General features: G+C 50.4%; 1 protein-coding gene across 1 annotated transcript; it reads right to left on the bottom strand.

The window, feature by feature from the left end:
• Positions 1-1,800: 1,800 nt before the first annotated feature.
• Positions 1,801-22,674, bottom strand: TGFB3 (transforming growth factor beta 3). The gene is made up of 7 exons (XM_060003377.1): positions 21,369-22,674; positions 13,815-13,978; positions 13,393-13,522; positions 8,183-8,290; positions 6,263-6,431; positions 3,918-4,071; positions 1,801-2,987 (listed from the first exon to the last, which is right to left on the bottom strand). Exons 1-7 carry the CDS (start codon positions 21,853-21,855, stop codon positions 2,829-2,831), a joined length of 1,371 nt encoding a protein of 456 aa, XP_059859360.1. The 5' UTR covers positions 21,856-22,674; the 3' UTR covers positions 1,801-2,828.
• Positions 22,675-23,868: the final 1,194 nt, after the last annotated feature.

The raw sequence follows: 23,868 nt of genomic DNA, 5'->3' as shown, positions 1-23,868 counted from the left end.
TTATTATTGGTATTGGACTGCTCTTGGTAACAAACCAAGCAAATCATATGATCCTCCCTCCAACAGTAGTGTCCCTCCTTACCCTTCCCCAAAACAGGCACGTATTTTTACAGATGGACAGACAAATGGTTTAAGTTTCTGTAGTGCCTGTAAGTGACATGTCGAATGGGGAGGCTGGGAATGCTAATAATGCTGACTCTGAGTTTCTAGAAAAGGCTGAAGACCCCTGCCCATATCTGTATCAGCTAAGATAAGAATAGAGTCTAACATAAAAGGAAGATCTGGGATCACAGTGGGTCTGTTTCCTCTGGGATCCTTCAGGAAACACTGCTCATTGCCTTGGTTCATTAGGATGAACCCTCAGGCCAACGTTCTAATGATGTCTGATGGGGTTGGATAAAAAGGAGGGTTTGGGACTTACCTGGCGGTGCAGTGGTTCAGACGCTGCACTTCCACTGCCGGGGGCTCAGGTTTGATCCTTGGTCGGAGAACTAAGATCCCACGTGCCGCAGTGCGGCCAAAAAGAAAAAAAAATGTTTATTCTAGGTCCTGTAAGATTATTTCCCTCTTCCTCATTTAAGCCTCAAGGACCAACGACGTCAGGTATAAGGCACTGCTTCTCAAAATACAGTTCTTAGGTAGGCTGGACCTACCCCAGTCCTAAAGTCATCTCTAAAGCTGCAGCCTGAAATCGTACATTTTAAATAAGCACCTGAGTGATTCTTCTGCCCACTGAAATTTGAGAAGGACTGCCATCAATGGAGAGACTGAAATTTGGGCTGGCTATGGCCATGGCTGAAGAGCTAGGCATACTGCATCCCCTCTTCAGACCCACTGGCTCCCTTGGGTAAGATAGAGCACAGTGCCACCAGATATGATTTTACAGCAGGGACATAGTTCCTGAAATAGAGTGGAAGTAAATGGGTGCCACATAGGCTGAAGTCCGAGAGAGGAGCCCTGAGAACTGCCTGAGCATAGGGGAAGCAGGAAAAGAGTCTCAGGGACCAAATCCAGGAGTTTAATTTGGGACGACTCCAGACACGGACATATTGTACACATCCTTCCACCTTCAAAATGTTAGCTTCAGATAGACTTCTTTTTTACCAGTGGTAAAGTAATTTCTAGAGGAACATGTTTTTCAGGAGCTGCTCGATGGTTCCTCACTTACTGCAGATGGTTGCTTCAGGTGGACATGAAGCCGCAATAGAATTCTGCATTGCTCTGGCATCCATGACCTCATAAGAGAACTATGGGATTGCGCTTTTCTTGCCCTCTCCCGTTCCCAAATCCCTGACAAGAGGCCCATCCTCTGAAAAGGAGTCCCTGGTGAGCTCTTTTAGGCTCAACCTGGTAACAGAATTAGCCTCATATTCTTAGGCCATCTGCCACAGACAGTTTCTCTAATTCTCAACTGAATTTATAGTGAATGTACAAACCAACACATTTCCATACGTGAAATCACCCCAAGTGACTTTGCCCACAACTAAATGGAGGTCAAATTCATATGCTATCTGCACATCTGAGCCACTGCCTCTGTGTGTCTGAGGATAATGTATCCAAGACGGAAGGGAACACAAACAGTAGTGCAGCCCTCTCAGATGGCAGAAGGCAGTGCAGTGTGTCACTGTCAGGGGAATTCACGGTCAGCAATGTTTCGATGTTTGAGATTTTCAGCCCCCGATTCCAGTTACCTCTGATCATTAGATGTGAACATGGAATTAAGAAGAGGGTAATTAAGGACACATTGAGTCAGACTTACACCTTAGAATAAGGCTTTTATTGTTTAGAAACAATCTTCCAGAAAATGAAATGATCCAAGATTCCCCAAAAATATTTATTTATACAAAGATTTTGAGAGTAATATTTGTATTTGTCTTTATACCTCAGTCTATGCGTCTGGGGCCAAGTCATTGTGTGGCACTTGTGCAACTTCCCCGCACGCCTCACACGTTGTAGCACCTGCTTCCAGGAACACCAGATGAGCACAAGGTCTCGGGGGGTCAGGAGGGGAAACCCATAATGCCCAAAGGCTGCAGAGACCCAAAATCCAGATACGTGCACCCTGACCTGGAAGGTGTCTAGCCAAATGTCCAAGGAGAAATACGATCTAGGAAGAAGGCGAGAGGAGGAACCCAGGGGGCAGACCAGAGAGGGTTAATTCCCACCCTCTGCTTCTGAGTTGAGCATATCCATAGGGCCCAGGAACTGCATTACCTGGATTCCACCCTCCCCGCCAACCCCGTAGTGACCCTTGATGCTGATTGACCTCCAGGGGACAATTTGCAAAACTAACAGATTTGTCCATAATCCCAGGTAAGTCTGAGATACAATTCTGGGACTTTGTCTTGGGAACCTGCCTGAAGAAAAACACTTGCCTTGTATGACGTAATCCAGGTCCCCTCGAGCAGACGTGGGGCAGCGATGGATGACCAATCTGACCTCAGCTCCAAGTGTCTTCCAGTCTGGCCCCCCGGCCATTCTCTGCCCTTCCTCCTCCCTAGGGTATCCCAAATCCCATGGCCCTGCGACGTGTCGACTTGCCATCCCTCTTCCTCTGTCCCCACCACCTCTGTCTGTGACACAGAAAATCCATGTGTTCCGTAGAGTTCAACCTTCCCCTAATCAAATCCACACTTTCTTTACTACAGTGATTCTCAGAACCAGCAAGAAAGAGAAATGTTCCAAAAGGGAACCCCCATCTCAGCCATCTGCCTGGAGCTGAAGGTTGTGGGCCAGGCCTCAAGGTGAGGTCCATCGCTCTTGTGTTTCCCAAGGAGCAGGCAGGCAGGCAGTGGCAATCCCTCCTCTCTCTCTGTAGCAGGCGGGCCTCAGCTGCACTTGCAGGACTTCACCACCATGTTAGAGAGCTGCTCCACCTTGGCGGTCCTCCCGACATAGTACAGGATGGTCAGGGGCTCCAAGTCCTGGGGTACGCAGCAAGGGGAGGCCGAGGCTTCAGGGTTCAGGGTGTTGTACAGTCCCAGCACCTGGGGAGGGAGGCATCATTGAGAGGTTGGAAAGCTGAACCTCAGGCCAGGGGCCCAGGGACTCTACAAGGTCTAGGGGCTGCTCCAGAGACTGAGCACATGGTAAATGGGCCACTGGTGCTCCTTCAGAGGAACTGGCGGAACCCAGTTCGGGTGAGTGGCGGGTTACTGTTCATCCACGCGGGATGCAGCACGTGGTGTCTGAGCGTTATCGGTTTAAGCATAACCCCCATAACTGGGGGACTTGGAATTGAGCATGAAAGTCTCTTGGCTGTGAAGAAGCCCCCCTGTATTGGTTCATCCTAGCCGTAACTGGTCACTTCGTTGAGAACCATTCTCACTAAACATTGCCTTGAGCCATTTACTCAGTGCCAGAGTATAGGGCCCCAGACAGGATGCAGAAACAAGGAGCTATGAGGGAATACGCTTCGCAAGTTACTGCCCTATCTTGGATTCCTCTTGAGGGAAAGACAAGCTAGGTCCGGTCTTCCCTCTCTTTCCCTTTGTTTCGTATAGTCTTCTTCTGTGTGCTTTACATTGTCTTTTAAAATAACTTTTCTACGTTCAAGAGGCCAGAATTATTAGAGTTCTTTATCCAACAGTAGAGGCCTTTCGGCCCCAATATTCCTTGCCAGCCATGTGCATCTCTGACATAGGGGGTGGCATGTGACAGTAATTAATTTCCATATTACAAAAGCAAATAGACAAAGCAACTTAAAAGTCTGGGTGAAACTAGGGAAGGAATTTTAAAGGGTAGAATGTGGCCCACTAGAGTTGGGCCAGGTGCCAAGATCGGAACCGTCACCAAAGGGATTTTACACCCCAGGTCCTCCTCCGCTCGTTCAACATGCAGCCCTTCATGCATCCTTTTTAACAAGTGGCGTACTTGGCTTAGCCCCACCCCCCACGCGGCATGACCCTGTTCCATACTGAGCTGTGGGTAGTGTCTGCGCTGCGGAGGTATGGGCACGGGCCTGAGCAGAAGTTGGCGTAGTAGCCCTTAGGTTCATGGACCCATTTCCAGCCCAGATCCTGTCGGAAGTCAATGTAGAGAGGGCGCACACAGCAGTTCTCCTCCAGATTGCTACAATGACAACGAAAATGATTTAAAAATCAACCTAAAAGGAAATCACCAACATAAAAAACTTCACAAATAGCCCTCATATTTGCACTTGGAATCCTTCCTGGTCATCATAAGAGGTGGCTCTAATCAGTGGACTCCCAGGTTCGAGTGCATTGAGCTGTACTAACTATAAAAGCATTTTCCTCTGTTGAAGACCAGAATCCCAAGGACATAGTAGGCGTGGATATATACATACATAGATAATGTATGAAGAAGAGAAAAAAGGCAGAAGTGGCCATGCCCCTTTCACAGCATGAATCAAAACAAAGACTTGAAGTGTTCCACATAAAACCAAGCACTGAATGTTACTAGCAAACTCAACTTTGTTGAGGTCGGTTTTATTGTTACCTGCCTAATGTGCACCCAACCAGAAATAAACTCTAAGCTTAGGCACTTATGTACTATAGTAAATGACTGCTTAGTCTAAGTCTAGAGGCTATTGAATCCAAACAAGACATATCCTTCTATTAGATTCATGATTCCTAGATTACCCCAAATGTGATTATCAGGCCACTTCAATTCCGTTGCCTGCAGAAATCCGTTTGGCAATACCCCTTGCCAAGTGGGCGTCTGGCCTGTCCTTCAGTACCTGCTGAGACCTAGAACTTGCTACTTCCAAAGGCAACTATTGGCCAAAATCTGGCTTCTTGTGGATTCCGAGGGTAAACTGTGGCAGACATTCTCATTTTTCTACTCAAGAGCCATTCTTACCCTGCCTTCTCTCTTGCCACCGCCCATTACAGTCTGGAACACCAGATACTTGTTCTCCTGGCCTCCCTTGCAGGTAGGAATGGTCATGTAACCCAGCAATGACCGATCAGACATAAGCAGAAGTATGCAGTGGGCGAGGGCAAATTCTGGCAAAGGTATTTGATTCTTCATAAGTCACAGATGGAAGAGGAAGGCTGCTGGTTACCTCCTTCCCTCCTCTTGTCTTGAGCATGGACAGGATACCTGGAGCTCTAGCAGTCTTGCTATGTGACCAGAAGCAAGGGGATGAAAAGCCAACATACTGAGCGTGGCAGACTGGAGAGAGAGAAAGCCTGTGTCCTCAATGGCATAAGTAAGCATCCAGACCAACCTTGGGCCTGCTGCTACACGCTTCTTATGAACAGGAAATCCCCTGTGGTTTAAGCCACTGTCACTTGCAGCCAAGAACATCCATTCCTAACTGACTGAGAGCCACACAGAACAAATCTACATGCCAGCCCTCAGTTGGAGGCAACCACGCTGCCTTTCCTATACCTTCTGTTCCGCAAGCTCAACATCCCCGGTTCATTCCATCGTTCCTCAGAAGACATGGCTTTAGATCTAAAGATTTCCCACTTCATCCTCCCCAGCTCCTTCGGGCATCCTCCTCTCCGGCCAAGCTGACCCATTCGTGCGCCTTCCTCTACCCAAAGTGCTTCCTCCTCCCATATCCCTATGTGCTCAAGCCTCACAAAGCCCTGAAGACTCGGCTCAAATTCCACACCCTTCAGAAGCCTTTCCTGCGTCCATAGATGAGCTCCTTGTTCCAAATTCCTTCAAGTACTTTATCTTTCAGACCTTCTCATGGATGCGGCCATCTTCTACCTTTCAGTAATTGCTCTGTGTGCTCTCTTAATCCCCCTCCCTTATAAATGAGAGACTGAAGTATTCCTAAATAAGATGCTATTTTTGAATCTCTTTACAATGGCTACCCAACTATTTCCAAATGAGTTCATAATTTCCCTAGCTCCCATTCCCCACTGCAAATGGAGACTGTCCTGTTTTCCCTCATCCGGTAGCATCCTTGGACCCTTCACAGGGAACTGAGCCCTTCTTTAATGGAAATCTCTGCATTAATCTCCCTGCCACACAAACATACCCTACAAGTATTTTAAAGCATGAAAACCATGGAGAGGCCAAGCCTCTAATCCAAACCGTTTGAGCAACTCTCTCCTCCTCCTTTACTTTGTCCAGGCCCTTACAGGGCTGGGCTGTGAGAAAACAGTGGGGCTCCCAGAAAAAGATTTATAAGAGGTTCTAAATCTCCATTCCTGGGAGATGTTTGTGAAGAGCATCAGGGACCCTCAGTTGGGGGTGGCTTAGGCCTGGGGCCTGACACATAGAAGGCGTGCAATCAATGTGGTCTCAGGAGTCTGTGGGTCTTGCGTGAGCCCAGGCTTACCGGAAGCAGTAATTGGTGTCCAGAGCCCGCTTCTTCCTCTGACCTCCCTGGCCTGGGTTGTCCAGCCGGTCTGGGGGAATCATCATGAGGATTAAATGAGGGCTGTGTTCCTTTTTCTTCTTCAGTCGCCCCAGATCTCCTCTGCCTGGATCATCCTCACTGTCCACACCTGTGGAAGGGAAGGAAGATGATGGTCTCCTGTCTAGGGAAGGCAGGGTGGCTGCTGCTTTCTCATCCCATCCCCGCACTGTTCAGGGGGAGGGACAGTGGGGTCTACAAGGAAGGGGTGGGTGAGATGCAGCTTCATGCTAACGTCCAGCTGCAGGAAGGGGAAGACTGGGTGGAGGAACCGGTATCTAGGGACGCGCAAGATGCCCCCGGTCAGACCCCCTCGTGACTCCTGTGCATACAGAGGGCAGAGAGCCCTTCCCGAGATGCTTCCTAGGGAATCCACAGGGATTCATGAAGCATCCTTGTCACTAGGCAGCTCTAACACATTTTTTTGAACTGTCAGTTTAGATTCTGAGACTTAGAGCTTGGGATATGAGTTTCCTCTTATAATCTGAATTGGTCAAAAATAGCACGGAAGTCCTACCTATGATTTCAGGTGTCACAATTTAAGACAGTTTGAATGGGAGCCAGAAGAACAAGAATGAATAATTGTTAACATTCGCATTGCACTTATAGTTTCGAAAGTGTTTTCTCTATAAAACTCAGATAAGATCATGAAGTGTACGGTAAACAGCTTAGCAGACAAACTGGAAAGGAAACCTGCCATTTCATCTGCAAAGACTGAAACCTGAATTAGAAAGAGTCTCAAGTAAAAGAAGATCTATTTTGTGACGGCCAGCTGCTGGCTGTGGTCCATCTCCACCAGGGACAGGAACGTGAGGAGATGAATTTTCATGGTGACGGGAGGGACTTGGACCTCACGCAGGGGCACTGGGACTGGAAGATAAATGGGAAGATGGACCTCAAACTTCTTTTTCTGAAAATCTTTATGAACAAGATAACGATTAGTGAAGTGGGAGGATTTCAACCCAACCCGGGCTGCAGGTAGGGACTCCAAGGTCTTTTGAGCTCTGAGTTTCCGTGATTAGGATGTCAAATGATGTGCTTTTAAAAAAATCAGGCTCTGAAATAAGGCCCATGAAGGGTCAAAGGACTGCTCAGGGCTGGGAGTCAAGAGAGACCTGTACCTTTTTCCAGACACGCCTCTGACCTCAGGCTTTGAATTGGTTGGTTTGACCTTGACAAACCTCCTGGCCTCAGGTGTGCCTCAGTCACCCACAACAGAGCTTAGAAAGGAAAACAGTACTTCCCTGGAATCCAGAGACTGTCTAGGCTGAGTGCCTTGGAAACATACTGGAAAACCAGAAATGACTCTCAACTATTTTGCCCTCAATGCAAATACCCTGAGGCCCAAAGCAGTCGTTCAAACCCGGATGTCGGATCGCGTGGGCTCTGCGACATCTGCAAAGCCCAATAGTCAGAGTGCTCATATTCACAGCCACCAAAGTTCATTTCTTTTAGGGAAAGCAAAGACAACTATCACTTGCTGAGCATCCATGCACTCTATTTTACATTCGTTATCGCATTGGATTTCATGACAACCTGGTGAAAGAGGTACTGTCATCCCCAGTTTGCTGTCTGAGCTCAGAGAAGTGGACCAGCTTGCCTACATGATTTCACGGCTCTTACTAGCATAACACTGTCTTCCAGATGCTAATGTATTTCTCTATAGAATAGAGAGTTCTTGCTTTTGGGACAAAGCAGAATCCCTCAAGTGCAAAACAGTTGGCCATCTCCGTGAGGGAGCTCACTTGGTTCCCTTCCTTGGGGCCTGGTAGGGGTTTCCTGTTCCGTCCTGCTTCATGAACTCCCCCACCCATTCTACCATATACACATCCATTTTGTTACCTTTGAACTTGATTTCCATCACCTCTTGAATGTTTTCCAGGATATCCCCATTGGGCTGAAAGGTGTGACATGGACAATGAATGCTGATTTCCAGACCTAAGTTGGATTCTGCAAAATAAGACACAGCAATGGTGAGAAAAGCAGTTTGTGTGATGAAGAAGGGTACCCACCAGTCACACACAGAAGAGCCAGGGCCTCTGCCGCCATAGGCAGTCATAGGAACTGAGTTAGACTGAGGCTCACAGGTGACAGAAAGTGCTACCAGGGCGATAGCAGACCTTCGCGCTCACGCTGCCACATTCCACAAATTTCTGTCGTGTTACAGACAAGCAAATGGAGGCATAAACTAGTGGGCACCGTGAAGGAGAACTTTAATAGTCATCTATTTTCAAAGAATGGTTTAGGGGAAAAAAAATGGCACCAGCCTACTAGGGGGCAAAAGGATGAGGGTACAGGAAAGGAGAAAACCAGTCACACCCCATACATGTCGGTTGAGAGAGGAGATATTCTAGCTGTGAAACGATGGAGGAGAGAGGCAGAGTGCCTGGAAGAGACCAGGGAAAGGGGAAAACTAAAGAACTGTGGGGTAGAGAGGCTGTGATTCAAAAGGCCACAAGATGGGAGGAAGGGGCACAGGCTGAGCTCTAGGATTAAAATTCAGAAAGCAAGGCTAGAGCAAGGTCTCCAGCAAGCAAGCAGCAGAATCAGTAAGGTGGAAGAGGCCACCATTTCTACCAGGGCTACAACTGTAGACAGACAGAGAGAGGTAGATTCCAGAGGAGATAAGATGCAAATCTCAGTTATGCTTGGCTATATTTTCCTTAAGGAACAAGGACATGAGGAGGTCCAGATTACTTAGAGTTTCTTCTTTGGCAATCCTTGTCCACCTTAACGGGGGAGTTGTAAATGTATCCAGCGGGGCTGTGGATGGCTCATTGAGGACAGCCACTGGCTCAGGAAGATGGTTGTGAAATTAGAGAACAGGCCGGAAGAGAAGGCAGAGGGCCATGGCCGAGGGCCCAGATGGCATGAGCTCGGAGAAGACAAGTGTGAGGAAGCCTGGAGGCACCAGGGTTTGGTGGCTGATGTTGTGGGGCAAAAAGGCCAGCTCTGGCCCTTTCTCCTATTGGCTGTGGGATTGGGTATTTTGGTAACTAAAATTGGGAAAGCAAGGAAACTAGTAAAAGGGGTTGCATAAAGTGGAAGGAAAAAAAAGGAGGAATAAGGAATGAAAAATTTGAACTGAATCCAGTAGTTTTGTGCAGGGAAACCAGGTAGTCAGGTATCATGTCAGTCCTGGTGGGTAAGACTCAATCGGGGAAGCTCTCTTGATCCGGGGCAGCAGCCAGCTATGGTCAGGTATGGGAGAGGTCGTGGGGGGATGACCTCTGAAGTCAGGGTCAGCGCCTCAGGGATCTGATTGATGCCCTGCTCTTGGAGGTCACCCTAGTTCTGTGTGAGCATCCAGCCTTGGGGCCAACCTGGGGTCTTCCAGAAATCTGATGTCAGCAGGGAAAACCCCAGAGTCCAGGCCACCTCAGCACCCTTCTCATGCGCAGAATGGCCCAAGCCCAGAGATTCCAGTCAGCAAAAGGCAGGCCTGGATGTCCCAGTTCTACTAGTTAAAAACCAGCCCAATCCCTTCTCCCATAAACTCTAGATCCCGCTTCGTTTGTTCTCCCCCAGTCAGGGCAGCCTCTGGGACACACTGACACCTGCTCAGCTTGAAGATTTCTGTCCCAGGTTGGCTTTGGTGGGCTGGGGAGGGGCCAATATAACAAGGAAGCTGAGCCCCAGATGGAGAACAAGAAGTGGATAGAGAGGGATGTATAAGGAGTGTCCTCCTTCTGGTTTAAGGTGGCTGAAAGAAGGAGCTAGAGTAGCTGAAACAGGCTACATAAAACATAGTACACTTCCTATTACCCAGAAAGGTTTAAGTAGTCCGGGAGAGACCTAGAGTGGACAAGTCCTATGAGTCTGTGAGTTAGAAAGTCAAGACGCAGACAGATGTGTTGGGGAGAGTTAGGGTTAGGGTGCAGGCAGTGCGTGTGTGATGGTGCCTGGCTTGGCTAGCAGGCTCTGTCCAGGTAGAGGGCTCAGAGAATGATGACGATAATCACCAACGTTTGTTGAGTGTTGCTACATGTCACGCACCGCTCTAAGACTATGTGTGCATTAAGTCATTTACGTAATCCCCATACTAATCCTACAAAGCAGGAGCTGTTATTACCCCCTCCCCGCATTATACAGATGAGGACACTGAGACTTAGGGAAGTTAAATGGCTTGACCGAGGTATCCAACCAGTAAGTGGTAGAACCAAGATTCAAACACAGGCAGCCTGATATCAGAGCCACGTTCCTAACTGTTAGAGACAAAGAGGGACCAAAGAGAGCCCAGCCGGGACCATCAAGGTAGACGCCCACACAGTCACTGAGATACAAAACGCCTGTGTATTCCCAGTGTGCCCCCTGTCCTGAGCCATGGTGCTGGGCGTGTTCCCTGCCCGGCCTGCTTGGGGAGGCCAGGCTCTGCACACAGGGGAGCCAACAGATTGTGTGGAACAATAGCACAGGGGTGTGAAGACCTGGGCCCACAGCCCTGGAGAGGGCTCCAGCCGGCTCTGGGCGCAGAAAGCAGCCTGGGAACCGGTACACAGTAGGCTCTTAGATGTTTGCTGAACTAATACAAGACCGTATATGTGACTCAGTTTCCTCACAGTCCACACCGCCAACTGCTCCATTTGGAGTCCATTTACTGCCTTGTTTGGGGCCAAGAACCCTCAAGAGACTCAGGAGCTCTGCAGAAGTAAAGGTCTGTGTATGACTCCCCCGTGCGAGGGGTGGGCAGCAGCGGCCAGAGCGGGAACTGAAGGTTCCAGTGAAGAACTAACCTCAGAATTGGCAGCGGTGGGGACGGTGGGTGGGGAACCCATAGGTTTTATTACGAAATTATCTTTTTGATGTCTCAAGGAGGATGGAAATCATTCTCAGTGCAAACTTCTCATTGAGTTCTGCAGCTGTGAAAATAAGAACTCCTTCAAGTGCCCAGGGCTTCAAAGAAATCCAGGTGGAGCTGATCAAACTCAGACAGGGAAGCTGAGAGATTCATTTCCCCAGCAGCTCCTCTCTGTAGCCATGTCGGGCTCTAGGCAGAGTTGAGTCAGAATTCCCACAGTGCTGCTGTCAGCTGGTGCACATGGGTTCTCCCAGGTTTTTGCCTTCATGCTCAGTCAGGGAGATAGGAGGGAAATTCCAGTACCCTTGGAGCTGAGGCAGGACCTCCAGCCCCCTATCTGCCAACTCAGCCACCAGGTTATGCCCCTCAGATGGGGACCTGCACACTCGGATGCCTACAGAGCCCAGCAGGTTATGTAAGTGAGCAAAGCGAGCCAGCGTATCATGCTGAATTGGACTGCCAGCCGCACTCTTGGGAAACACTGGGGAATGGCAGGGCCTGTGGTGACATGAAGAATGCATGCCCTGCCTCAAGAGGTGGCCCTACTCACCTCTGATGGATTGTTACCAGGAAATCTTCCCATGTGTCAAGACAAGCCACAAGTCTAGGTTTTATGTGAAATCTCCTGACTTTAAAACAAAAACTGTTGACCACTAGGTAAATTAAAACAATATTGGTAGGCCAACCAGTTTGTGATCTCTGCCTTAGAGCTTCAACCCCTAATTTCCTAAAACACTGAGGACAAGGAAGGACCCACCTGCCCAAGGGACTCTGGGTATCAGTACGTGGATGGATGGACTGTGGCTCCCCAGCAGCTGATGAGAATGGAAAATTCTTCACAAGAGGGATACAAGGAACAGACAGGACCACCTTAGATACCCTCAACCCACTGAGCACCAGACCAGGCAGTACCACCAAGCAAAGAAGGGAAGAAATAGCAGAGAGTGATGCCATGAGGCACGATGACTGTCCATCAGGAGACTCAAGTTCTAATCCAGGCTGGATGACTCTGGTCAAGCCACTTAACTTCTCTGGGCCTCCATTTCCTCGTCTGACCTAATAAAAGCTTACTCTCCCATAACAGGCCGAAAACTTGGAAGTTCTCTTAACTACAATGGATCCTTAAAATAGCTCTGTGAGGCATGAAGGGAAGACTCCATTACCTGTTTTCCAGGTGAGGAAGCAGAGCGAGTGGGTGAGAGATTTGGGACGTGTGAAGTTGGATATGCCTATTGGACAGCTCTACCAGGATGACTGCCAGGCCTTTCAAACTTAATCGGCCAAAATGGAACCTGCCCCCAAACCTGCTCTTCTCCCAGCCTCCCTATTTCAATGTGTTACCACATGGGTGTTCAGCCCCAAATCTTCAGTCATCTAGACGCCTCTTGTGTCCTCTCACCCCATATCTAATCACCAGTCAGTCCTATTGGCTCCACCTCCAAAATACAGAACAAATCCATATCATCTCCATACACACGGCTACCGCCCCGGACGAAGCCCATGTTGCTCTCACGTGAGCTGCTACAACGGCCCCTAACTTCTTCCCTTGACCTCATGACAACCAGAGAGTCTTTGAAAGATGTAAACCAAATCACCTCACCCCCACATCCCCAGCCCTGCTGTAACCTGCCCAGGACGTCTCATCACACTTGGAATAAGTCCTGACACCTGACCGTGGCCTTACAGTCCTACATCGTATGGCTCCAGCTCCTCTCTGACCCCCAGCTCACCCTGCTGCAGCCACACCAGTCAGGCTCCTGCTGCTTCTCACTGGTTTTGCTTAGCACATCCTTTATCCTGACCTTCACAGACTGGGTCTTTCTTGTCCCTCATATCTCAGTGCACAAATTCCTTCTTCATAGAGACTCCTTGAACATCTGATGTTGGACCCCACCCAGTCATTATCGCTTTGCCCTCTTTCTGTTTTTCCTGGTACTTATCACTATAATATATATAAAAGTCTTATTCATCAATATGTTTACTTGTTTACTACGTGTCTCTCCCACTGAAAGCCCCATGAGATCTGGGACCTCACCTGCCTGGTTCACTGCTGAATCCCCAGGGCCTGGCTCAGAGTGAGCATTTAGTCAATATCAGTTGAGTGAACGAATAAAGGACACACAACAGGTCAATGGCAAAGCTAGGCTTTGAACCCAGATCTGTGTCTCCCCTAGTTCTGGCCTCTTCCCTCTGTGTCATGAAGGACCAAGAGACCTGAGGTTCCTTCCAAAATGCTCATCCTGAGTCCACCTACCTCTTCGTAAGAGCCATTCACGCACAGTGTCTGTGACGTCGAAAGACAGCCACTCAGCAGTGCCCCGCGTGGGCAGATTCTTGCCATCAAGATAGCGCTGCTTGGCTATGTGCTCATCCGGCTGGAGGATCTACAGGGCAGAGGAAGGAATAAGTCCCGAGGCCAGGACGGGGCACCCACGTGTCATGATGTAGGAGGATGGAGAGGGGCAGCAACAGCAAACTAAGACTTCTTAAATGTTCCTTTGAGTTCCTCGGTTAAGTCTTAATCCTCTTAACGACAGACACAGATACAGAAACTAAGGCTCAGAGAAGGTAGGATTCACACCCAGGTCTGCTGAACTCTGAGCAGCGTGGAGGCCCAATCTGGCCAAGGAACCAGCTTTCCCACCTGAGTGGTGTCTGTCCTGGGAGGGGGCTCACCTGGAAGAGCTCAATCCTCTGCTCACTGCGCTTGGAGCTGGGGTTGGGCATCCGCAAGACCCGGAATTCCGCTCGGAACAGGTTGGTTTCATTTTTCTCCACTGAGGACACGTTGAAGCGGAAAATCTTGGATGTGATTCCTTTGGGACAGACGGCCAGGTCATCTAGGAGGCAGAGCAGTGGGGAGAGGCACAGCATGAGCGAGACCCACAGGGACAGTGTGCTGCCAGCAGACACTCACCAAGGGGCCAGGGTTCCACCTGTGACCTCTCTAGAAGCTTGAGTCCTCAGATCTAAAGGTGGCAAAACCCAAGGAAGATCCGGGGTGGCCCTGGAGCCACACATAGGCCTCATGGTGAAGCAGGACATGGTGCCCCAGGACATGGCACTAACAACTGGCCCCTCCAACCCCTCACCTCGCCATCCCCACTCTGGCAGGCTCTCCAACCTGCTTTCCTACTCTTTTAGAAAATACAGATTCTCCAGTGATATCAGCAATTTCCTCTAGCAGTTTAATCATTGTTAGCTAGTTGATTCATTCATGCGTTTGTTCATTCATTCATTCATCAGACATGCAGTGAACAAATGCTATGTGCCGAGCACAGGCTAACACTGGGAAGCAAAAAGGAAGAGGCAGGGCCCCTGCCTTCAGGGAGATTAATATCCAGGGGAGGCTGTTAGTACATGGACCAAACAACAGGACCAGAGGGAAAGTGCTAAGGGCCTTTGGAGAAGCCTAGGAGTTGCTGCAAACAGGTCAGAGGAGGGAGAGGGTTGAGAGCACTTCGTGGAAGTGGTGATTATTTAATCTGGGTGATTATTTGATCTGGGTCCTGCAGGAGGAAAGGGTCTAAGGATGCAGAGGAAAGAATTTTACATGAAAGGACTGCTGGAAGCACAGGCAGGGAGGGGAGCAAACGCACGTGAGTAAGAGGGACCTGAAGCAGCCAGGCTGGAGCCCGTGAGACAAGGTCAAGACAGTAGATTGGGGTCCACCTGTGGGGAGGCTGAAACGTCAGACCGAGGGGCTGGATTTTATATTATTAACAGTAGGCAGTCATAGCAAGTGACACTCTGGATCTAATGAGACAGCACTGGTGTGACAAGGAGCCCACACATCTGGAGCCTGGCAGACCCCCCAGATGTTTCTTTAGACTAAGCCGGTCTATCACCATTGGCTCCTGTCTCTCTAAGGGTTACTTTCCCTGACAGCACACGCTATGCCAGCCTCTGTCACCCTGCTGGCCTCTGAACCTCCATCCACAAGACAGAAGGCCGCACATGCTCTTTCCCACCCCCTCAGAGCCAGATAAAGGAGACAGGAAGATCCTGTCATTTCTTTACAACCTCAAGGTCTGAGCAGCATTAACACCCAGAGAAAAACTTTCTACACAAATGGTAACAATAGCCAGAACTTGAAACTCAAGCCCAGAGACCCAGATTCCACACATAATGAACATGGCTGGAACAAGCCCATAATCACCCCAGGGGGGGTTTAGGAAGTCATGGACAGGGCGGGAGATCAGAGGCCTGGACACAGGCACATGCGCTACTGAGCTGTAGGAAAGGATGAGTGAGTGTTTCTGGAAGTTGCCATCTGGTGGGTCTGACACTGGTTCTTAGAAAATTAATGGAACAGATGTTGGGAAAACAAATGTGTGAATGCTAGCTAATGAAGCCCTGATTAATAACTGGCTTTGAAAGAACGAATACTGCCAACTATTCCTTAAACCATTTCGGATAAAACCAGAAAGAGGGATCATGATGGCCGTTTAATTTTTGAGTTTGCAAGTCTGTAACCCTCTGGACATGGGTAAGCTCCTTGGAAGGGAAACCTTCTCAAGTACTGACACACTTGGGTCTCAGAGGAGCTGTCATCAATATGGCTTCAGTTAGACTAGTACCTCCAGTAACTGTTGAAAGAGGGAATAAAAGATACGTCAGCACAGTGTGTGCGTTGCTATAAAAAGGAAAAGGGGAACAGAAAATGGCCCGTGCCAGTGAGGAGAGTCAGACTGGGGGGCAAGACAGTGGGGAGCCAGGGGACGGGGGATGATGAGCCAAGAGGGTCTTCAGGACACCCTCGTCACCCTTCCTCCTTGTTTCTTCCAGCCCATCAATCAGGTGTCTGTTCCCCAAGCTAGACTCCTCTTGGTGGGAATTTCAAGGAGATTTCAAGGGGATGGGAAAGGTCATATTTTATCCCTGGGATCTACAGATTTCTAACAGACTCAGAAGGGACATTAGGGGTCATCTAGTGCAACCCACTTCAGATAAATTCGTGCCCAGAGGGGTCTTGGCCAGGGTCACACATGAATTAGTTGACACAAGCAAACTGACACTAGCAAGCAAAGCTCAGACACAATCATTAGTGATTTTAAAAGAACTGTATAGGAGAGGAAATAAAATGTAAACATAATCTTCCTGACAATTAAATCCACGCTTTAAATAATTTGTGGAATGAGCCAGAGTATAAATAAATAAACAAAATGTAATAACACTATCTTACATTTCACAGAACTTCTATTAACTCATCTGACCCTCTAACAATCCTTGAGGAGAATGAGAATAAGTAAAATTTATCATTTTACAAATGAGAAAAGTAAGTATCAGGAAAGTTAAATCACTCTTCCGAGATCACTCACATAGTAGGTGGCAGAGGTGGGATTTGAACCCAGGTCTTCTGACCTCATTTACTGAAGCAAAGACTCTGGAAGTTGGAGGGGACCTCAGAGATCATTTAGTGGAGGGGTGATTTCACCAACAAACTGTAGCAGGATTCCATGAAATGGGGCTAGAGTGCCAACTTACGCCTCAGACAAAAACCACTTCCCAGTTTTGTGATTAAGCCATGCTTCTGCAGAACACTAGTATTACTGAGAGCTGGCCTAGGAGGTCCACCTTTACAAATTAAATTATGACCAACTTTTTCTACTGCACACAAAGTATATATATTAATGGGTGCTATTTTCTCCTTTTTACTATAGGGAGAGAAAACTAAGCAAAGAATATTCATGCAGGGTATTCATGGAAAAATCTGGTAACAGCTGACCATGTTTAGACCGGGCATTTTTTAATGCTTTCAGACACCTGGGCTCCTAGATGTACTTCTGCTTGTGCTCATCATTTCTGCTAGTAAAATCACTTCTGGTTCCAATGATGGGACTACATATATCAGTGTGGCAGTGCTCCTCTACCCTAGCTGTTCCTTAGAATCACCTGGAGAGCTTTAAAAACAGATGATGCCTGGACCTAATCCCCAGAGATTCTGATTACCTCACTGGAGTATGGGTGGGTCCAGAGCTTTTTTTTTTTTTTTTTTTTGTAAGATCTCCAGATGATTCTAATGTGTAGCCAGGATTGAGAACCACAGTTTATAGTGCTCTGCAAAGGGTACCATGGCATCCAGATGTTCTGATAAACCACAGCTTTAAGGATTCAACCTTTAAATAGGTTAACCTTTAAATGTTAACCCGTTAAAATATTGTTTGGGCAATGCATTGTTTTGTAAAATTTTGAATTAGAAGCCCATAAACATTTTAAGCCCAGGTTAAAAGTTGGGAAATTTCACAGAAAGATTTTCTGCTCTTCTGGGAAGCAGTTAAGATCTAGTCACGGTGGACCCACATTCCCCAATGCAAAAATTGGCAGGAGCTGAGTGGTGGGTGCCCTCTTTTAATGGGATATGGGCAGTTCCAAGTCCCCCCGCCACCAGTCTCCCCATACACCCTATTCTCTCCATGACCCCGAAGCCAAGTGTCCTGTGCAGTTTGTCATGGTCCCTGTGCTGCAGCCTTTCCTCTAGATCATTTGCATCAGCGGCCTGGGTTCTGTGGGCTCTTGTGTTTGCAGGCCTTCTAAGGAAAGGTTTTGCCCTCGTTCACTGAGTCTTAAGCGTCAGTGAACTTAAAAATCAATACGGAGCTTGTTAAAAATACAGATACTTCAAGACGACACCCCCAGAGATTCTGATTCTGTAAGGGTAGGCTAGGGCCTGGGAATTCATGTTTTTCACATTGACCTAGTCTCTAGTCCACACTTGGAGAAACACTGACCTAGCGGGCAGAGAGCATTGGCACTTAGATCAAATGAGTTCTTTCAATAAGAAACCTCTTTTAATTTTCAGAATGAACAAGATCTAAAAGTAGCATCCAGAAAAGAAACGCTAAAATATCGTTTTCTCTTTGCTCATGAACTCTGGGTTCGCTGGTTGTCTTAGCGTCAGACCTCGGATGAAAACAAGAGTCTCCTGCCAGACACAGATAATTACAAGCCAGAAGTTAAAACAGCACCTACACTGGTGATATCTTGATAACAAGGATGACAAAAGAACTGAAAAAGCTGTGTGCTTCCCCACCACGTGGGTCAGAGAAAGCCTCTACCCACTTCCCATAGCAAAATCCTGGAGAATTATATAGGAATAAGATATACATGAGTCTTGCCTTCACTCCCCAACAGAGACCTGTTGAATCATCCCAGATGTATACAAAGAATTGTCTCAGCTGGAAGGGAGCTTAGAGATTATCTCTGACTTTACAGATGAAGAAACTGAGGGTCAGAGGTGTGACTAGCTCAATTCCACATGGTGTAGTTGCTTAACCTGCTTGAGAGTCTTAAGCAGATAATGAAAACACTTTTGTTGAATTTGGGAGAACATTTGTGGCAGTATGAATCTCCAGGCCATAAAAATAGGCAGAGCTAAGAAAGAGCACACCCAGGGATCCCTAAGCAATCTGCCACCAGGGTTACTAACATACAGTAATAGCTCCTATGCCCACCTGCTTGGTCCAGCATGTGATTCCTTCATATCATAAACCAAAGTTCTCTTGGAGCCCAAAGGTTAAAGGTGGGACTTACGATGCATATTTTATGTTTTGCATTATTGTTTAACAGCATGCATTCTCTAGGGAGAATGTCTAGGTTACAGCCCTGGTTCTTTTGGGGCAAATCACTTAATTGATGCATGTTGCAGTCTCCTTATCTGGAAAGTAGGGAAATCAGGGTACCCATCTGACAGGGCAGAGCCAGAGAACGGTCTTATCCTCTTTGCTCTCACCTTGATGCCCTTTCCCCTACGCCACTGGAAGTTAGTCCTTCTTGCACTTCACACTCCAGGCACCCTTGTCTCCTTGCCCCAGCTCCTGCTGTCACTTCCCTCTGAGAGCCTGTCCACTGGGTACCAGAAGGGGCTGGGAGTGATGAAATGTGGAAGGGAATGTGATCTCATCACCTCGGCAGCAGGAGCTCTGGCACTCAGATCCTACCAGTGCCCCACCCATAGACCCCGGCCCACCCTCAGGAGTTCTAGACACTAGGCTTCCCTCGCCCCGACCTTGGAGGGTGGCTCTCTGCTCGCTCTCAGCATCTGTTAGACGTTTGCATCTGCCCACTGCCTCTCTATAATTAGTGTGCCTCGTGCATCTGTCTCTCTGGGACTGGCTCAACACCTGACCAGCCCGAGGGCAGGCCAGGCCTGCGTCTGCTCAGCCTCTGTGTCACCTCCAACAGCTGCAGAGTCTGGGCCTGCTTCCTGTTTGCACCTGCAAGGCTCACTGGCATCACCCGTGTCCCACAGGGCCCCGGACCCTTCATGATATCTCAAGTCGCATCCTGCCCACCGTGCCAGGTTTCTTCCTGGCCTGATCATGGCTCTGTGGCCCCAGGGCCACCCTCACCTACTGCAGTTTCAAGGAAGGTCCTGGTGCTGCAGCCCGGGGCTGCCCAGCATCTGTGCAGCCCTGTCCTGGCTGTCCCCAGGGCTGTCCACTAATTGTACTCTGAGTCTCTGCACACATGTCCACTGGCACCTGGGTGCCCTTACATGTCTCTGGCTCATTTGTTCTCAGCTTGGGATTCCAGGCGGCGTGGGCCCCGGTGACGTAGATCCCTCTTCCTGGGACTCCTCCTCCTGGCCCGGATCCTTAAGGCCCGGAGTCTGTTCCTCTTGCCCTGGACTCTCCTCACACCTCTCCCGCAGGCGTCAGCTTTCCACCCTTCTCCGATGTTTGGCCACTATGTCCTGCCTTTGTGGGTGCCCAGGGGGTTGGGGGTTCAGCCATTCAGCTGCTGGTGCCTCTGGGAACCACAGGCCCCTGAGGACCCTGAGTCAGCCTCACCTAGAGAACCCTGGCCAGGGAACACTAGCTGTGCTTCACTCTCCGGCCACCACCCCACACGGGAGCCACCTCCTAACGCAGCCACAGGAAGCCGGAGCGGGAGCCCCTCGCCAGCAACCGCAGGCTCCTGGGCCTGGCACGGGCCAGCTCCCGGTGAGGCCTCTGGCACCTTCTGCCAGAGCCGGTCCATCCATCGGCTGCCCACTCCTCCTTCTCTCTAGCCAAGTTCCTTTCAGCCCCTGCAGCACCCCCGCTGACCACCCTCACCTTGCCTGTTCCATCCCATTCTCCCACCCCCCACTCTGGGCACTGCCCACCTCTCAGGTGAGCCAAGGTTGAGGTAGCCTGGGCGTCGAGGACACCTGCTGGTAGGAAAAGCAAACAGAGCTATTCCCAGAGTCCCTGGCCTGTGAGTGGCTCACATTCCTCCTTCCTGGGCTGTCAGTTTCCCCGCATCTGCCAAGTCTCTCTCTGTTGTATTGAGGTTTTTTAAATCCCCGTTCAGTAAATACACATGACTTCCACACGTGTACAAACACACACAGACGTCTCACCCAGAAGCCTCCCAGCTTCTCGGCACAGACGGGAGCTTCCTGGGAAGACACACTCCCAGACACACGTCCCCTCTGTATCCACAGCCACACCTCCCACCCACTCTTCCCCTGACACGCAGACACAAAAGGGCTGCCGGCCGTCATCTACACATCCAGAGCCACATCCCCGCTTTCCCCGTGTCCACGGGCCCGGAAGACGCCCATTTTGCACCCATGAATCTTTGTACCGTACGAAACCAGACTACACATCGCTTTAAAGCACACAGCCACGTGAACACAGGCGCATCCCCTTCCCTCACGCACACAGCTCACATGGGTCACAGGCATGGTGTGGACTGAAGGGCCTAGGCAGCGAGAAGCTGTCCCTTGCCTGGGCCTCAAAAAGCTGGACAGACAATAACTTGGGGCAGGTATACTCTTCTTCCCCAGAACTGGAAAAACAGAACGTGAGACGTGTCACAATGAGGTGTGAAAAGCAGGGAGAAGACCGAGGTCTCCAGCTCATGGAACCGCACGGCCTCGCTCATGAGAGAGCCAGCCCTGCCCCTTTATGGCACCTACACGCACCCATCTGACCACACGTGCCACAGCACGCGTGCTAACGGGACAGCGCAATGTCACTCCAAATTCATGTGATGTGAGTTCAGCAAGCTGCTCAGCTCCGGGGCCCCCGGCCTCCCGGCAGCACTCGACTCTCACCAGAGTGCCTCTGTCTCCCTCCCCACCCACCTCCCCAGCCCCAGCTGCGCATCGCACCTCCCCAGCCGGTGCGGGTGAGCCCGGGGCACCCTGCTGTGTGGCTACCGCTAGGCCCCCCTCTGTGGAGCTCCCCACTCCAGGTCAGACCCTCCAGAGCAGACACCCCAGCGGGAATTTGGACTTACTGTGCTCCTCCAGCCCGTGGATCATGTCGAATTTATAGATTTCTTTGGCATAGTACTCCGACTCGGTGTTTTCCTGAGTGCAGTCGTCTCCCCTCTCCCCGTGCACCTCTTCCAGCAGCTCTCGGGTGCTGTTGTAAAGGTCCAGGACCTGGGTGGGGATGTTGGCCAACACCGATGGATCGGGGGGACTGGTGAGCCTGAGTTTGCTCAAGATCTGTCCCCTAATGGCTTCCACCCGCTTCCTCTTGATGTGGTCGAAGTCCAAGGTGGTGCAAGTGGACATGGAGAGACTGACCGTGGCAAAGTTCAGCAGGGCCAGGACCACCAGAGCCCTTTGCAAGTGCATCTTCATGCGTGAGCAGGGGAGAGAGGCCCGGGGGCTGCGAGGCCTGGTGAGGAGGAGACCCCAGCAGACGTGCAGAAGGAGGGAGGAAAACCAGGCGGCCTCCCTAGATCCCGAAGACTGAGGCTTGGCAAGAAGGTGCATGAACTCACTGCACTGCGAGAGCTTCAGGACTTCCAGGAAGCGCTGGCAACCCTGAGCACGAAGACGCCGACTGTGTGCCTTGAAGCTCTGGGTTTCTTCTCCATTTGTCTAAACAGGTTCTGCTGGGCTCTGACTCCCAGCAGGCCAGGTGGAGGGCAAGCAGAGGGCTGGGAGGGGTGGCAAGGCAGCTGGGAGTGGGAAGGGAGCTGGAGTTTTTCCTTAGGTAAAAATAAATAGAGCAGATATCTGATATTGCCAAACGGCCGCTTGGCGATGGGGAGAAAGTGGGTATTTTAAAGAAGGAGCAGAAGGACCATGGCTGGGTCCCAAAATCAAAATCCTTGCCTTGCCCTGAAGGAGAATAAGAAAAGAGGATGGAAAAGAAAAGAAAAAAAAATTAAAAAAAAAAAAAAAAGATCACCAGTGAGTTGGTGGGGAGAGGCAGGGCTAGGCCGCTGCTGGCCCAGCTAAAGATGGGGACAGCACAGGACACACTTGTCTCTCGGGCACACCATTCATGCTTTCTCTTTTGTTTACACTTCCCCGGGGGCTTTCTAAATGACTCTGTTCACGCTGCCTCTCATCTTCATTGGCTGGGATGTGGGCTTATGTGCAATTGGAAGGCAGGGGGGACAGCCCCTGGAGAGCAGCCCCAGTAATCCACTTGGTCGCCCAGGTCACCAGCACCTCGGCTTGTCTTCTGCCTCGGCCATTGCTTCTGTTCCCTGCTTCTCTTTAAAAGATACAAAAGAAAAGAAAAAGAAAATAGAAGCCAGTTCACTGCACGCCTCCTCCGGAAAGCTGTTATTCCTTCTTTCTCATGCTTCTTCCCCTATCTCTCGCCTCTCTTGCTCATTCCCTTGGACTTGGCTTTCTGGTTCCCTCCCTTTCTCTCCCTCCAGCTTCCCTCTCTCTCCCTCTCCCTCTCCCTCAAGCTCCTCTCCCTCTCTCTCACACACTCACATGCACACACACTGCTTTCTCTATTTCTCTCCGCTGAAATTTTATACCTCCCTCCCATGACGTTTCTGGCCCGGGGCGGGGTGGGGGGGAAGGGGGCGAGGGGAGGTGGGGGTGAGGTGGGGGGAGGGGTGGGGGGAGGGACCAGCGCACGCAGCCTCTTTTGCGGCACGATTTTAATGTTTTAAACAGGCACAGGAAAAGCCGAGCCCATTTGAAAAATACTTCGCGAGTCCTCTCGATCGACGTGGTAACTGAACTTTTTTTACCCTCTTGGAGTCACTCCTGCTACACGTTGACTGTTTTTCTGGAAAGTTACTCCGATGAATCCCCTCCCTCCTTCTACCCCAACTCCTTCGCCCTCTCGCCAGCTGTCAGTCCGTCCTCTCCTCGGCGCGTCTCTGCTCCCTCCCAGGCCCCCCGTCCAGGCCGCCCCCCGGGCCTGGCGGGACACTGGGCAGGGGCCGGCGAGCGCGCGGGGCCTGGGCAGGGGCGGCCGTGCCCACCCTCGGTGGGGCTGACGCCCGGCCTGGGCGCGGGGTTGGAACTGGGTTCGGCCCCGCGGCGATCCTGGCCCCGATTCTTCATTGACAAGATTGGAGTCGGGTGGCTCGCGGAAGCTTGGAGATGCTCCAGGGGCATTGAAAAATGGTGGCGTTTTCCGGCAGATCAAGGGTGCCCTCTGGCGAGGCGACGCCGCCAGTGAAGGAGGTTCCGCGGGTCGGAGCCGGGAAGGCCGGGAGGGCCGGGGGTGGGGGTGGGGGTGAGGCTGGGGGCCTGGGGAGAAGGGGCCGCGAAAGAGGACGAGGAAAACAAGACCGAGTGCCCTGGGGAACAGCTTCCCTCTCGGCCCGACGTGCGTACAAGTGCACTTCTCCCTTCCCGGTCCCGCTCTGCAGCCCCTCTCACAGAAATGTCCTCCAGATGTTCGCGGCCTTCCTCCCCGCCGAGAGTTCCGCGGGGAGCTGCGCCAGCCAGCGCAGAGTCAGCAGTTGGCCCGAGCCCATTTCCCAGATGGGTGAGGGGAGGTTTTCTCTCCGCTTTCGTTCCTTT

This window comes from Delphinus delphis, chromosome 2 (genome assembly GCF_949987515.2).
Source record: "Delphinus delphis chromosome 2, mDelDel1.2, whole genome shotgun sequence".
In the NCBI taxonomy this organism is placed as follows: Eukaryota; Metazoa; Chordata; class Mammalia; order Artiodactyla; family Delphinidae; genus Delphinus; species Delphinus delphis.
The sequence above is the reverse complement of the archived record's forward strand: the minus strand, read 5'-3'. Positions and strand labels throughout refer to the sequence as shown.

Excerpts from the sequence above, each read along its gene's own strand:
- TGFB3 (XM_060003377.1), bottom strand. The coding sequence starts at position 21,855 with ATGCACCTTCTTGCCAAGCCTCAGTCTTCGGGATCTAGGGAGGCCGCC. Across the intron at positions 13,523-13,814 it reads AGAGGATTGAGCTCTTCCAG|ATCCTCCAGCCGGATGAGCA; the intron begins GTGAGCCCCCTC and ends TCTGCCCTGTAG. Across the intron at positions 2,988-3,917 it reads CAGACACTACCCACAGCTCA|GTGCTGGGACTGTACAACAC; the intron begins GTATGGAACAGG and ends CTCCCTCCCCAG.